This window comes from Pholcus phalangioides, unplaced genomic scaffold, assembly GCF_987345545.1.
Source record: "Pholcus phalangioides strain wild (caught in Gottingen) unplaced genomic scaffold, Ppha-v1.0 ptg000020l_1, whole genome shotgun sequence".
NCBI lineage: Eukaryota > Metazoa > Arthropoda > Arachnida > Araneae > Pholcidae > Pholcus > Pholcus phalangioides.
Window position 1 is genome coordinate 4,098,112 of NW_028301613.1, and position 17,168 is coordinate 4,115,279.

At 37.5% G+C, this 17,168-nt stretch overlaps 1 protein-coding gene across 1 annotated transcript in view; it reads left to right on the forward strand.

Moving 5' to 3' along the window:
• LOC149070777 (transcriptional coactivator YAP1-like) overlaps window positions 1–17,168 on the forward strand; it is a 46,848-nt gene that overhangs the window by 24,918 nt on the left and 4,762 nt on the right. Inside the window, exons 2-7 of the mRNA XM_089248829.1 lie at window positions 3,234–3,451; window positions 5,908–5,966; window positions 9,169–9,357; window positions 11,948–11,977; window positions 13,548–13,770; window positions 15,709–15,803. Of these exons, the coding sequence (XP_089104955.1) occupies window positions 3,234–3,451; window positions 5,908–5,966; window positions 9,169–9,357; window positions 11,948–11,977; window positions 13,548–13,770; window positions 15,709–15,803 (814 nt within the window). The remainder of the gene's footprint in view (window positions 1–3,233; window positions 3,452–5,907; window positions 5,967–9,168; window positions 9,358–11,947; window positions 11,978–13,547; window positions 13,771–15,708; window positions 15,804–17,168) is intronic.

Sequence of the window (17,168 nt, forward strand, 5' to 3'; positions counted from 1 at the left end):
CGTCCCTGCCGCGGCCTTCGTATTTCGTCATTTCACCTTTTTATTTATTCATTAGTTTCCCCCCCCCCTCCTCTCAATGTATTATGTCAACCGTGACCGCCTGAAGAAATAGACGAAAGACACTGTCTTTTTGTGCTGCCTCTTTGTTGTTATTTACTTGGGAAACCTGCTTTAATTGAATTTCGTATCAATGACAACTACTTTTTTTTGGACGGGAATCTCGTGTTTGCAAATAAAAGGATGACGTCAATATTCATCTCCTGCCTTTCAGAAGTTTTGCGGGACACACGCACACACACAGCCCGACAGTGACTTTTTGTTTCCCATTGGGACGAATTCCTTGGTCATCCAGACTTCCAGTGAATGGCTGGTCGATAGATGGCGCCACGGTCGGAAGGAGAGTTTGGCCGGCCACAAGATGTTCCTGTAATAATTTCTACGGGTTGTATTGATTCCAGTGGTATTAAGGCAAGATTTGACCAAACTGACTTTCGACTTTGACTCTGAGGAAGTCGAATTTAAATAAGCTGGGACTAGAATACATAACGCGATCGTTCAGCACCTTCTGGAGATAGAAGGCCTCCGCGCACGCTCCTCGTGAAGTCAATAGGTAGTCCATTTTCCCCTCAGAATATTCAGGGCGAGAAAAGAAATGATCGAGCTCAGAATTGGCGATTTCTATGCCCCCACATCCAATCACTATGCGGTGTTTGTTAGCCAATCAGGAAGATTCTACTCCAAAATAAGAAGAAACGAAATAGGATGCTGTGTTTCAAAATGTGGCAAACTTTCTAGAATACATAACGCGATCGTTCAGCACCTCCTAGAGATAGAAGGCCTCCGCGCACGCTCCTTGTGAAGTCAGTAGGTAGTCCATTTTCCCCTCAGAATATTCAGGGCGAGAAAAGAAATGATCGAGCTCAGAATTGGCGATTTCTATGCCCCCACATCCAATCACTATGCGGTGTTTGTTAGCCAATCAGGAAGATTCTACTCCAAAATAAGAAGAAACGAAATAGGATGCTGTGTTTCAAAATGTGGCAAACTTTCTAGAATACATAACGCGATCGTTCAGCACCTCCTAGAGATAGAAGGCCTCCGCGCACGCTCCTTGTGAAGTCAGTAGGTAGTCCATTTTCCCCTCAGAATATTCAGGGCGAGAAAAGAAATGATCGAGCTCAGAATTGGCGATTTCTATGCCCCCACATCCAATCACTATGCGGTGTTTGTTAGCCAATCAGGAAGATTCTACTCCAAAATAAGAAGAAACGAAATAGGATGCTGTTTCAAAATGCGGCAAACTTTCTAGAATACATAACGCGATCGTTCAGCACCTCCTAGAGATAGAAGGCCTCCGCGCACGCTCCTTGTGAAGTCAGTAGGTAGTCCATTTTCCCCTCAGAATATTCAGGGCGAGAAAAGAAATGATCGAGCTCAGAATTGGCGATTTCTATGCCCCCACATCCAATCACTATGCGGTGTTTGTTAGCCAATCAGGAAGATTCTACTCCAAAATAAGAAGAAACGAAATAGGATGCTGTGTTTCAAAATGTGGCAAACTCGCTAGGTAGTTTGAATGACGTTTATGGCAACCCGTGTGGACGCCTTCTATCTTTAGGAGGTGCTGGATCGTTCTGGTGTCTCGCGATCTGCGAGCCGTGGCTCTTTGTTGGAAGTGATAATGTGGACGCTTGTAGTAGGAGACGTTACATGATAAGATGGACGTTGTAATAGGAGACATTACATGATAAGGTGGACGCTGGTAGTAGGAGACATTGCACTATAAGGTGGGTGCTGGTGGTAGGAGACTTTCCCCGCCGGGGAGACGCAAACTTCAACCCACACGGGTAAAAGGCTTATATCCCGGGAGGGACAGAGCCTGGGTCGTGTCTGGTCTGTCGGTGGTAAGAAACATTATACATGATAACATGCACACTTGGAAACAGGAGACATTATATGATAAGATAGATTAGGAAGAATTACTGGGAAAGTTGTAGAGTAGGAATAATTTCGGGAGAAAGATGAACGTTGGTGGTGCGAGACATCACGTGGTAAGATGGATGATGAGAGTAAGGGTAGTTTGATAATATGGATCAGTGTTTCTCAAAGTGGGCAGTATCGCCCCTTGGGGGAGGGGGGGGTGATTGGATCATGGGGGCGATAGAATCTGCGGGTTCGCAATAACATAGGATCCTGTGGCGATGGAACAAAAAGTTTGGGAAGCTATGATGTGGATAATGAAAATAAGGGGACTTTTTGATAAGATGGTCATTGTGTTCCGAGGCATTATATACGCAAGGAGTAGGACTTTCTTAGGCATTTCTGCAGTGAATTAACTATATTAGGGGGAGAAATTGTACCAGAGTCTTGTTCGTACCCTGACCACGTGTGACCAATTGTCAAAAACGAGGAGGAAATAAGTTGGATAAACGACCTGGAGAATGTTTTCTTGTTCCTTTTTCTTATGGTTTCTTCCAATTCACGATTGTGCGATATTATTACGTTTTCAAGCCATGCGTACAGAGTTGTCGTTTCGATACCCCCCCCCCCCCATCCCCCTCTCGAGTTTTCCTGTCGATTTCGTTCATTTCCCGCGTTTTAGGATTCAAAAATACTCTTAACACGAGCATGTTTTCTGAAATTACATGCTGTGTCTTCTTTCTGTGATGGGGGGGGGGGGGAGGAGGACATGCGCCTCGTTTGACGTCATCAATAATTCATTCGTTGGCTAGAATCGATGCTTATTGTTGCTTTTACCTTTAAGAAAAAACATCGCACGTGACTCGAATTACGTCACTATCGGAGGTAATGTCGCACGCGTATTCGTGTTTATTTGCTGAATCATTAGTTTCGCCTGAGTTTTGAGTCCATTGACAACGTGTGTCCCGTGCTCTCTTCCCGGGGAACGAACCCACGGACGTTACCGACTATTACATGGTCAGAAAATAGGCCTAATTGATATCGTAAGTCCCGGGTTCGAACGCGTTCACTTTCTTGACTCGGTTCGGAACGAGAATCAAACGCCGCCGACGCCATTTCGTTTCTGTATTCCGATAACGTCGCCGCGTTTTGGATCAGTTGGTTACGACGTTTTTTTATTTTATTTTTAAGCTTGCCCTAAAGGGGATGTGTTTCTTCGCTTGAGCGATTTGATCAAACTTTCACTTTCTTTGCCAAGAAAAACATTAAAATTGAACTTGTTTTTTTTTCTTCTCTTTCTTTCTAAATTGCAGCCATCTGACTCAAACTACAACATGGGACGATCCTCGGAAGAAGACCACGACGAGTCAGGGTGCAGCGAATGGTGCTGGCGCTGCAGCGGCCCCTGCTTTGAATCAAGCTGCCCTCGGTCCACTGCCCAAAGGATGGGAACAGGCCACCACCATGGAAGGGGAAGTCTACTTCATCAATCATATCGATCGTACCACCAGTTGGTTGGATCCAAGAATACGTAAGGAAACTCTTTGTCGGCTGGATGTTTGTCCCGTCCTAGGCTGGGCCCGATTGAGGGTTTGAACCCTGATTTTGGGGCCTCTTGGGCTCCTAATTCCAAAATTTATTTGGGAGAGGGTTCGACATTAAAAAAGTACATTGAATGCACAGAAATACTGGGGGTGTGGGGGAGGAGAGAGAAACCAAAGCAAAAACATAAACACACTTAAAAAATTGAAGAGAATTCAAAATCAATGAAAAATCTGAATCAAAGCAAGGGAACGTGTTCAAAATATAGGAGATAAAGTGTAATTTTTCAGAATAGGGGAAAAAATTCTAGACGGTGAAAATTCAGAATTAAGAAAGAAATAATTCTGTAGTTGGAGAAAGAAAATAATTTCATAGTTGCAGGAAGAAATGTTTTCAGAATTGAAAAATAAAATATTTTCAGAATCTATGAAAATTCAGAATTAAAGGAAGAAATAATTTTCTAATTATTGAAAATTCTGAATCACAGACAAAAGAATACTCCTTCTATTCTGATTTTCAAAAGTTTTTTCAAAAGAGTTGAAGGAGAAAAATAGTTCAAAATCACATTACAAATTAAATTTTAAAAATTGAATTACAAATACAAATACAACGCCACAACAGGAAAATTGCCCAACGAGGTGGCTGACCCAAGAACATCATGGATTCCCGAGCCATTTTTTGGAGGCCCTACCTACTACTGCTACACCAGACATGCACCCCCCCCCCCCCCCCCGCGGAACCCCCCAACGAATCGGTACATGCGGGAATGTGCGTGTACGTGTAGTGAAACCTGACATGGAGATTTTTTTTCTCTGTAATGCTTGTTGTGTGAAGAAAAAAATGATTTCTCAATTGAAGAAAATTCAGAATCGAAGGAATAAATTATTTTGGACCATTGAAGGTAGAGAAATAATTTCAGAATTGTTGAAAGTTCAAAATTAGAAAACAAAAGAAAGTTCAGAATTGTTAATAAAAATTCAGAATTGAAAAACGAAATAATTTCCAAATTGTTGGAAAGTCAGAATCAGAAAAAAGAACTAAATTCATAATAAAATGAAAATCATAATAAGAAGAAAGTTTCAGAATCGGTGAAAATCCAGAATTGAATAGCTCAAAATTGTTACAAATTAGAATTGAACTGTAAAATAATTTCTGAATTGATTAAAATTCAGAATTGAAGGAATAAATGAAATGGCTTTGGAATTGAAGGCAGAAATGATTTTGCAATTAAAAGTAAAAAAAAATAATTTCAGAATTGTTGAAAGTTAGAATTAGAAAAAGGGAACTTTCAGAGAACTGCTGATAAAAATTCAGAATTGAAGGGAGAAATAATTTCAGAATCTGTGAAGTATCATAATTTGAAAAAAGAATTAGTATTACAATAAATAAAAATTCAGAATTTAAAGGAAAAATAATTTTTGAATTATTGAAAATTCATAATAAGAAAGAATAAATAATTTCATAATGAAATGAAAAATTTGAATAGAAAGAAGACAGTTTCGGAATTGAAGGGGGAAATAATTTCTGAATTGATGAAAAATCACAGAATTAAGGGAATATGTGATTTTGGAATTGAAGGTAGAAGTAATTGCGGAATCAAAGGGAAAAAATTTAGAATTGAAGGAAACGCAATAATTTTTTAGAATGATTAAAAATTCAAAATTAGAAAAAAGAAAAATTCTAGAATTGTGATAGCAATCCAGAAACAAAGATTTCAGTATTGAAGGAAGAAATATTTTTAGATTTTAGAATCTATAAAGATTCATAATTAAGAAAAAATTTATTTTTTTCTAATTATTATTGATGAGCACAATATGCATGTGTGTATTATTATAATGATTGTCGGAATGTGGGCATTCCGATTCCTTCTATTCTGATTTTGATAACAGAATGAAAATTCAGAATTGAAAGAATAAATGATTTTGTGCAATTGAAAGGCAGAAATCATTTCAGAATCGAAAGAAAAAAAATAATTTCTGAAGTGGTGAAAGTTCAAAATTAGAAAAAAGAAAATTTCCAGAATTGTGGACAATTCAGAATTGTAGGATGAAATAATTTCTGAATTATTAACAATTTAGAACAAGAAGAAAGATATAATTTCCTAACAAAATGAAAAATCGGAATAGAAAGAAAAAATAATTTTCCAGAAGTGAAGGGAAAAATGGCTCAAAATTAGTACAAATTTAAAATCAAAGAATGAATTAAGTACCGAATTGGCAAAAATTCGGAATTGAAGAAATAAACAATTTTGAAATTGAAAGTAGAAGTAATTTCAGAATCGAAGGAAAAATAATAATTTTAGAAACGAAGGGAAAAAATAATTTCAGAATTAGAAAAAAGGGGAAAAAAACAAGAATTTTGGTGGGAATTCAGAATATATTGTTCTAAATTCTGTTCATTTCATGACTTTAAATCTGTTCTAACTTTTGCTTATTTATTTTTCAGCGGCTCATCTCCAGAATCCCCCAGTCATACAAACTCCTTCTATCAATGCACAACGGCAGGTCTGTACTTGTTTTCTATCTTATCTCATGAAATTGACTAACAGGAATGCCTGGGTTCTCTTTGTGCTCTTGAATATTGAAGTGACAAACCACATTTTAAAACGATTGGCCTGCTCAGAAACAAAAGTAAACATTCCAAAGTTCAGGCAACCGTTGTTGTTACTATGTCGTTTTTTTTTCACCATTTCTGACATTTATCTAGCTAGACAAGGAGTGGCCAACCCACAGCGCGCGTGCCATTTGTGGTACACCGTGGCATCCGGAGTGGCACGTGAACGCTTTCCAAATATTCTATTTCAGTTTTTCAAAATCGCGAAATTCTTTCCAACTCTTTTAAACAATCCTTTTCTTATGAATGGGATGGCCTCATAGGCTGCCAAACGTATATTTATTATAGTAGGCCCTCTTAAAATAATTATGTGATGACTTTCTATTCAATGTGTGTTTCTGTTCAGTTTTTCATCTTCGGGCAGAGTTGCCAAACATCCCATGAGTATGAGATTTAGGATGGTTTGCATGAGAGACCTGACTAACAAGGGTTAGCAGGTTTTTGACGGTTTAAACTGTGGTTGAAACTGCTACGTCAAAAACCTTAAATATTGATTTTCAATATAAAAATTCCTGTTAAAAATACACACATTCATTGCATGTAATGTTTAAAGCAGGGTTGTTTGGTTTAAACCATGTTGTTTTTTTTCAAAAAATCAAATAAAAGTTTCCTAAATATAATTTTTTTCCTTGAAAAATATCATATTGGTTCATTAGTAACCAAAATTTTTCATTCTTACCACATTTTATATTCTTGGGGTACATTCTGATGACATATCTTTAGATGATATAAGTGGTTCTTTCTAAAAAGTCTCATAAAAGTTGCCTATATATATATATATAGTATGCATCAAAGAGAAAATTAACAAAATCAGCTTTCAATGAAAAATTTCAAAAGTTAGCGTATCGCGCCACAAAAGGCTTCTTTATACACATAACCCGAAATTAAATATTATGAAAAGGCGAAAGATGAGAAGTTATTGAAAAATTGTAAAAAGGAAAAATATGGATCAATGAGGGGGTCGTTCTCAAGGGGGGACCCCCCCCCCCCCACCACATTGCTCCAAACTGCAAAAATGTTTCTAATGATGGTAAGCCTAATAGGCATAAAATTACCATCAGTTCCCCCAACATTTTTGCGATAAACAAGCTTTGGAAGTCAAACAGCAAAAATGACAATATACAATTAGAATCAAAATATGAAATAACAAATGAGTTAAGAACACAAGAATATGTATACACAAAGTGTGTTAAAAATTTAAAAATGAGAAAACTTGAAGAAAAATGTACCAAGAGTAAGACTCTTTTAAAACGCCTGAATTGACTATAAGAAATGTGTGGGTGAAATTTTGAAACCCAGAAAAGAAGATGGAAATCCGTTGCCACTCAAGATATTTAAAAATTCAGAATCTAAAACATCCTTAGCATTATTGCAAGTTTTTTTAATTCTTGAAAGTTGTCCAAAAATATATTTTTCAAAATTCTAATACTAATATTAGAATTGAAATTAGTCAGTAAATTGACTTTAAATTGAAATTCTTTCCTTTTGTCGAAAATACCGATAAAAGCTATGTTATTAGATAAGCAAATTTTAAGATCCAGGAAGTCCGTAGATAGGGGGTTGTGATTGGTTTTCTTGAGTGTCAAATTCACCGCTAAGATCAAGAAAATTCTCAAAATTAAAAATAATGAGATCATCGATATATCTTTAAAGCCCATGATTTTATGTTTAGTGAAAATTTTAGTTTCATGGAAATGTAGAAAAATATTTGTAAAAGCACTAGAGAAGCAAGTGCCCATGGGTATACCTTTAATCTGATTAAATATACCGCAGCCCATGCAGTAACTTTAGGCGAATGCAGTGGTTTCTCTTCACACAAATGAGGATTTTCGGAACCCCAAAATCTCCAGTTTTGTTCTTTTTTTTTAAATTTAAAAAAATTTAAAAAAAACTAAATTTTCGAAATTTCTGTACAACATTCTTACAGTTTTGCTAATAAACGTACCGTTTACCGCATAATTCTATTGATCTTTGTTGTAGAGATATTTAATTTTTAAATAAGGGCTTATTCGCTGATCACCCTGTATATATATATATATATAAATTATTTTATTATTATTATTTTTCATATGAAGAGTACCTTAGTTATTTAAAGTTATATACAGAAGCCAAAATTTCTCATTCTTACCACATTTTCTAACTTTTGACTACATTCTGATGCTCTATCTTAAGCAAATTCATGAATAAGGATTGTATCACACATCTAAATGTAGTGGTGTATTATCTCACAGAGTTTCTTTTTCGCTTCAGGAGGAAGCAGCAACAGTAGTGACACCATTATGCTAAGGGCAGGTGGTCTTATAATCCAATAAAGACACCATCTTCTCCTAAAGGACAAAGACCAGTGTACTAGTGGTTAAATTACCTCACAGACATTTTCATCCCATAGGAAGCAGCACATCTCTTACTGTATATCACCACCAGGCTTAATATTGAATTATTATTTTTTTTTACATATTTTCAACATTATTCCCAGTTAACCATTTGACTTTTCAAATTTCAAATATTGTTGTTGTTTTTTTTCAAATTGACAAAAAATTTGTTTTCTACTTCAGCAGAACGTCGGGGGATCGAGGATATATTTAGGCTATGGAGGCCAAATGCTCTCAGAAACATTCTGTGTTGAGCCATTGTCAGGGTGTTCTTCCTTGACGAGAGCCCTAGACATTGGCTATAACTTTTTTCATTTTTGAATTCCTATTTGAATTTTTTCTATTTCCTATTTTCCTTTTTTGAATTTTCATATATTTGCTATATCTTTCCAGTTCACTTTATTTGTTTGCAGTATCTCATTTAAAAGATAAAACTTTCACAATGTTTTCCACTACACTGCATATTACAGCTGCCTATGACACTAATGTTAGTGAGTTTCGACAAAAATTTTTTTTTTTCATAATGTACATTTTTCTATATATATATATATATATATATTCTAATTACATACTGTATTTTGTCCTCCAAGTTTGCATATTTTACTCGTTTCTGGAAGAATTTACTCTTTGAATAACATGAATTGATATAATGAAATGCAACAGATTTGAAACTGATGAAATTGCTTTGAATAATATTTATCAAATAATCTTGCTTTTTCAGGCTACAGGCAACCACATAGGGCAATTACCAGTTCAGAGTATAGCTCTAGCAGCATCTCTCGCTCAAATGAAAACTGCGGCATCGAGCGGACAGATTACGTCCCAGCAAAGACAGCAACAGTTGCGCCTTCATCGTCTGCAGATGGAAAGAGAGCGTCTTCGGATGCGCCAGCAAGAAATCATACGCCAGGTATTTTGGTTTTTGTGATTTTATTATTTTTTTTTTTATGTGTATACTTTTTTTCAAAAAACGAATAGGATAACATAGCTGCCAAGTCTTCCAGATTTGTACTCTGTTTCCCCAGACTACCGAAAAATTATGATTTTAACCATGGTTGTCAGAGGCATGTTTATGGTTTTGTCATCTGTGGGCTATACAAGTTTTGCCGCCCTTCTACCAGTCAAGTCTAATTTTATTAACTCAAACTTCCAGCCATGCACCATAACCCTCTTGGGCCCCGTTCCTGTAAATACGCCTGTGTTTCTAGGTCACTCTTATGTTCACATGCTCTATTGGTCACTTATATTCTTGCACAAGTTCTAGGTCACTCTATTATTCATTCACATGCTTACAGAATTAGTCTCTCTAACCTGGTTCCTTGATCTCTAGGTCAATTCTCATGCTCCTACACTCCCTAGGCCACTATTTTGGTTGTTCACTGAGCTAATCCTCTGCTCTCTAGGTCACTCTCTGACATGGTACCTCACTCTCTAGGTTATGTCTATACCACTCTCGTGGTTGCTCTTTTGATCACTCTCTGACCTGGTCTCCCCTGATCTTTATGTCACTCCCACACTCAGATATGTCTAGATCACATTTTTGTACTGCCCTGGCCCCTTGCTCTCTCTCTAGGTCACTCCTTTAATTATTCACATACTTACACACTTTCTTGGTCACTCACTGACCCAGTACTTTGATCTTCAGGTTAATCTCAAGCTCGAACACTCTTTATATCAGTGATTCTCAAACTTTGGAAGCTTGCAGCCCCCGTTATTATTTTTCAAGTGGAAGGCCCGGTCATAATCACGACTAATGGGAAAAAATTAAACGAATCACTCATGGCCCGATTTGACTGATGCTAGGGCCCGACAGTTGAGAAATACTGCTCTAGCTCACTCTTTTGGTCACTCACTGACAGGTTCTTTGCTCTCTTGGTCACTTGTGATCTCTCACGTGCTTACATACTTGCAAACCCTGCAAGTCAGTCGTTTGATCACTCACTGACATTCGCTCTCTATAGGCACAGGTAGACTTATGATTTCATTGCTTGTGGGCTATAAACTTTTTACCAAGCTCTTCTCCCATGCTAATAATTTTCTTTACCACTCATTTTCTCAAATATTTGCCACCGCCTCTCCGAACTTGCCGTTTTGGGCTATAAGCCCGCAAAAAGCCTCCTCTTTAAATATGCATCTAGTGATTCTAAAAAAGTATCTTTTGGAGAAAAAAGGTTCCTATAAAATTTACCTGAAAAGAAAATCTTGCTTTTGGTTTTTTTTTATCCCTGAAAGAGCATAACAAGCGTAATATAGATTATTGTCATTGCTTCAAAAAAAGGTCATTTTGGCTTTGCACTTCAGTGGGGCCTCGGTGAGGACAATCTTTAATCAATCATCATTTAAGCAGCATCATGAATAAAAGTTACCTGGGCCCTATCAAACCCTAGGGCCACCACTATGTGTCTACTACTATGTGTGAAACTACTTTGGCCTCTTTTTGGTAGGCCTTCAGCATCCAGAAATGAGATCGTTGTTCACCAAGTGAGGACTCTGGTGATGCAGGTTCATCGAATTTGCAGACAAGGCAAGAATTAACATTGGATTCGTTCATTCCATTCTGACTGACAATTTGGCCTTTATGAGATGCAATATCAGAGTCATGTTGACCATTGTGTGATCATGAGTATGCACAGCATCACACCAAGGCGTACCTACCACCAATAGATTTCAAGTTTAAATTTGCAGCTTCATCATGATTAATACGGTAGCATTGTTTGCTGCTGTGGTGGGAGAGTGGTCATAATGACGGACTCGCATCGTGAGGACCCAGGTTTGAACCCCACCGGTGCCACAGTTGCGGTTGGTGGAAGTTGGTTTCTGTGGTTCCCAGCTTCAAGATGCGGATGCAAACTGATCTCCCGTTAAAAAAAGTCTCGCAAAGAGAGCAACAGGCTTACAAACGGTACAAATATTGATATTGAATACTCGGTCGGCACTGCCCGCGTTTTCTTCAATTACTGAGAGGATTGAAAGGAATAAACTATTATAAAGACTGGCAGGATTAAAGAAGTGACAAACCATTGTAAAGGCAAATGCGTGTCGGAAACGCATTGGTAGGGAACCAAAGTAAACATTCCGAGTTGTTGAGGCCCAGGAACCCGACAGTTTTTTTTCCCCATTTCAGGCATCTGTCTTGCTGTGAGAAACTTTTAAAGTAGCCTATCGTTCAATCCGTGTCCTGTTTTGTGTATATGCAAAAATTGGCAAGGATCAATCTAAAATTGTAGATTTGTATAGACTGCAGGGAACATACACACACAGAAAATCAATTTTATATATATGGATTGATAGGCCTGTGTTGATTCGATTTTGTTTTAGCAATTTGATCTTATAAAGTGGTTGGTTTTATTAAGGGGTGATTTTTTTATTAGCTACCCTACTAGAATGATGCATTTGATTTACCGAGAAGCCCCGTGCTGAATTGTACTTTTTGCGCTTATGCTATAATTAGAACCATTCAGTGAATTAAAATAATTTATTTTTCTCTCATGCTCTTTCAGAATGCTTGTCTTGGAAATCCACTTGCAAACGTGAGTAAATGCATTTGTTTACAATCTTTACACTTGCTAAATGCATTGAAATGCAATTCTCCGATACTTTGTGTTCATATTGATTTCATGAGTCTCGTTTCAGTCATATTTGACCTACCAAGATTTCACTTTTATGAACCACTAATTTGCAATTTTTGTTCAAAAAGTATCTGACCAAGAATTTTTTGTGTGTGCGAACTAATGAAGCTATGGAGGCGTGGTTTGGTGCACACATATTTTGTGTTTACATAGGATGAATGCCGGGTGTCAAGGGGACATGATCAAAGTGTTCAAAATTTTCAACGGGGTGGATAGGACAGACCATGAATTATTAATACGTCATCAATCCACTGCTATAACATGTATACAGTTTGTAGCTTTTGTGATTGCCTTTTTAATTGGGTTGCTGTATTTTAGAAATATATGACATTCATATTTGTTAAAGGTATCTGTTTCTCAGCCACCTCATTACGAATTTTGCCTGTTGAGGCCTTGTATTTGTATGCGGGCGTTCCTACTAAAAGAGTGGTACAACCATTTCAAAGATGACTGCACATCAATGGCGAGTGAAGCATGTTCCTTTTGGTAGGCCTTCAACATCCAGAAACGAGATCATTATGGACACAGTGAGGACTCTGGTGATGCAGTGTCATCTAATCATGATCAGAGAATTTTCTGATAAGGGGAGAATCAGCATTGGATCGGTTCATTCCATTTTGACTGACAATTTGGTCTTCAGGAGATGAAATATCAAAGTCATGACCATCTTCTGTGACTGCAGTCATGTGGCTCATCACGAGTACGAGCCACATCACCAAGGAGTACTACCAAAAGATTACACGTCACAATTAGCAGCTCCATCATGATGGGTTTCCGCAAAAGGCCTTAATGCCTGTACAATGTCAGGCTTTTCACATTCTAAACTAGTGTAAACTAGCTGTTACCTGCAGCTTCACTCACATGGATTTATGATTCCCCTCCATGTACCATTTGAACACCTCATGGCTCCCTTGTGGGTTGAGTTTTCAGAAATTCCATCTAAGTGGGTATCTATATTATAAAATATAATACTGACTAAATTTCATATTTATAACTTTCAGTGATTTCGGCTCAATGATGATTGTTCCATATAACCTTTAAACCTCTTTATGACTCCCTCTTAGGGGCTGAATTTCAGAAAACCCCTTCTTAGTGAGCCTTTACATCGCAAAATAAACCTACTAACCAAATTTCATAAATATAGCTTCAGCGGTTTTGGCTCAGCGTGATTTCTCTATGTAACCTTTGAACTCCCATTATGACCTTCTTGGGGGGTTGAATTTCAGAAAAACACTTCTTAGTGAGTCTTTTACGTCATGAAATAAAACTATTGACCCAATTTCATGTTTATAGCTTCAGCAGTTTTAGCTCGGCTGATGAATCAGTCAATGAATCTGTCAGTCAGTCAGGACATGTTATTTTATATGTATAGATTAGACTTTTGTGTGTAGCAATGCCAACATGCTCTTGTATAAATTATCACCCCCGTTTATTTTTAAAATTTTCATATTAAATATTGTATTAATTGCAGCAAGAATTACTACTGAGAGAGAGTGTCACAGAAGAATTGACCATCCCGACATCGCTATCCAGTAGTGACTTGCAGGTCTCTTCGTCTCTGGAGAGCTTCTTGGATGGAGTAACTGACTTTCACTCGAGACAGGAGAGCGCCGACAGTGGTCTTGGGCTTGGATCGACTTATAGCCTCCCTCATACTCCAGAGGATTTTCTCAGCAATTTGGATGACGTTGAAGGTGATCAATCGATACTTTTTCCACCAACTTTTATTATTTTAGGTAAAAATGGTATTAGGTAAAATGTGGTACCATATTTTTGTGGGATTCTAATGTTTATGTATGTCATAGCTGTCAACTCTCTTGGATTTTCCAGAAGAATCCCGAATTTCAACTCTTTTCTCCCAGAACCTCTAAAGTCCATAAATCTCCCGATTTTCACCATGAATTCAAAAACCCTACGTTTGGGGGGAAAAGAATTCTTGAAGAATTTTCCTGGAAAAAAGTAGTTTGCTTCTGTTTTTCCCTTTCCCCTCCCCCTCCTCCCCAAAAAAACAATGTGCAATATGTAGTTCTTGCTTTCCTGGTCGAGTGGTCATAGTAATGGATTCGCATTGCAAAAACCCAGGTTTGAAACTCCTACTGGCACCACAGTAATAGATCAGTTGAAGTTGTGGCTTTCTGGTGACTTCATACTTTGCAGCGTGAATGCAGGCTTATCTCCCCATAAACAAGTCTTGCCACAGACTTAAAAGGGTACATATCGTCCATCACCTCACAAATAATTAAAGAAACAGATGGCATCACATTATAACATTTGATGACTTTCGTCACACCATCATTTTCTGCATGCGAGGACTAATTAGACAAGGAACTACAATTTATTGCCGGCAGTATTCGACATTTTTGTCTGCTTTATACTCACAGAGAGGGGTCGTGCACTAACTTCTCAGTGTGGGACTCCCTTCTTTGGTAGCAATCTTGGCTGCACCATAAACAGCATTACACAGAAGCAAACTTCACCTTAGGTTCATGACATATGCACTAAATAATTGATTTGATAAAGAAAAAAGGGGGGGGCAGCATGATCCAAGTGAAGAAATTCCAGAATTGGATAAATATGTTCAGTATATTAAATCGCTTTAATGAGACTGCCTAAATTTTGTAACCTATTCTTATATTTGTTTACATGTAGTGGATAAGTGTGTGAAATAAATAAAATGTAATTTTATAGCTTCAATTAATACTATACATTGTAGTTACCAATATAATTTTGCAGTAAATGCTCAGTAGTATTAGTTAGTACTATCCTTTAAAATAGTAGAGAAGTATTGTATATACTCGTGTGTACAGCGGTGCATTTATGGTTTTTCCACGTGGGGGCTACACACATTTTGTCGTCCTCCTCCCATTCTACTAATTTTCTCAGCCACTCATTCCTCAAATTTGCTGCCCCTCTGAACTTGGCCTCCACCCAATCCTGCAAGTGCATCTATGTGTCCATGTCATTCTTTTTGGTCACTCCTGTGCTTTCAAAGTCACTCTTTTAAACATTCATATGGTTGCCCACTGTTTTGGTCACTCTCATGCTTTCACCTGAGCTATAGCCCACTAAGACCCCTCCCCCCTCCTGTAACTATTTCACTGCATGTATAAGCTGAGCTTCCTTGTTGCAAAATTTGTTCTTTAATTTGGGGGGGGGGGTCAGCTTATACATGTGTCAGCTTTTGAGGATAAAATATCGACCCCCTCCCCTCACGTGCACACACACACACACACACATACTTCACCAAGGCATTGGCTTTTGATGTAGAGCTCAAAAAATTGAAACGAATCAGAAAGTTTTTCAAGAATCATTTTTCATTGAACTTTCATTGCAATAAAATATACGATTTTTCCCCTCTGTAATGTGCTGATTTTTGGGAGTTCGCTTATAAATTTGTTTTCAATATATTGATGTTATGGTGGTCCTGAAGTGAGGTGGAGTCGGTTTGTACATGAATATATACGGTAGTAGTATGAATGGTTTGCATTTTGAAAATATTTGATTAATATATTAAAAGCGATTGATTTAAAATTGATTAGTTTGATTGAGCAGTTAAAAATTTTGATCGATTCCCAGCCACACTGTTTTGTAACTTCGCTAATTTAGAAAATTCTCTTTCATTATTTCCACAGATTGCCAAAGTAACGATTTGAGTCTGGATTTGCAAAGCAGTTTAGATCTTGGTGATGAAAACATGGATTCTGACGATCTTGTTCCAAGCCTTCAGGTATATTAAAAGTTTTTGTCAAACAAATTACAGTTGATCCTCGTTTATCTGGGACTTTTTTTTGTTAACGGACCACAGTTTCCTCAGCAACGAGGAAATCGTAGCCAAAGTCTGAAATTCTCTTGCTTTGACAATCAATGAGTGTGAGTGCAAATGATGAGCTTATTTCCAAAAGGGAACATTTCCGCATTATTTTTTTTTTCTAAATGCACTTTTTTAAAAAGTTTCTGACTGTTTTGGGTGAGCTCTGTCAGATTATGTAACACAGTTAATTTAAACGGGAATATTTGTGGTTAAAATTGCATTGCAAATTGGGTCACTTCCAACCAGAGATGCATTTATGGTTTCGCCATCTGTGGGCTACACAAATTTTGCCGCCCTTCTCCCATTCTAGTCTCATGTTCTTGACTACTTTTTGCTCAAATTCTCCATTTTAACCTATAGCTATACCCACTTGGCCTCTCCCCCACTCCTGCAAGTACACCCGTGTCTCTAAGTTGCTCTTTTGGTCACTTCCATGCTCACACACTTTCTAAGACAATCTTTTAGTCCTTCATGTGCTTACACACTGTTTTGGTCACTCACATACTTGCACAAGCTTGTGGAAAGATAAAATGATGGAATCGATTTAATTCGTTTAATTAACAAAACAAGTTACAAGAAAAACTGTAAACGCATGGTTACAGACGCAAACACAGACATAAAGTAACATGTGCTCATAAACAAGGAATGTCATATTCCAGACAGCATTATTTCCTCACCCGTAATCTTTTATCTTGATCATATTTTCCTCATTTTAGCTTGACAGTCCCTACATGCTCTATGTCACTCTTTTGGTTGCTCACTGACATGGTTCCTTGCTTTATGGGTCACTTTTTGGATCATTTACAGGTTTACACATGCTCTAGGTCATTCACATTCTCTCACTTTCTCTAGGTCAGCGGTTCTCAACCATGGCTCCTTGTGCACTCTCCAGGGGCTCAGTGGCCGCTCAAGGAAAATGAAAAGAAACCCCCAGTAAAATTCAAAAAATAGTTATAAATATTTTCGAATAGTAAAAATAAATCAGTAACTTTGATGAATAATCGAAAAATTGTCCTATGGGGCTCCGCCACAGAATTGTTATACTTAAAAGGGCTCCACGAGTCAAAAAAGGTTGAGAACCGCTGCTCTAGGTAATTCTTTTGATTTGTAGTGCGTTCTTATCTGTATAGATGGCGCACCCTCCTCACGCTCCTGGTGATTGTAAAAAAAGAAAAAATGCCAGTTGGAATCGTACCACCGATTTGTATACACGTGTCATCCTTCTCGTTATGTTTCTTTCGTATATTAAATCGTTAAGTTTTCATTACGTTTTATGTCGTC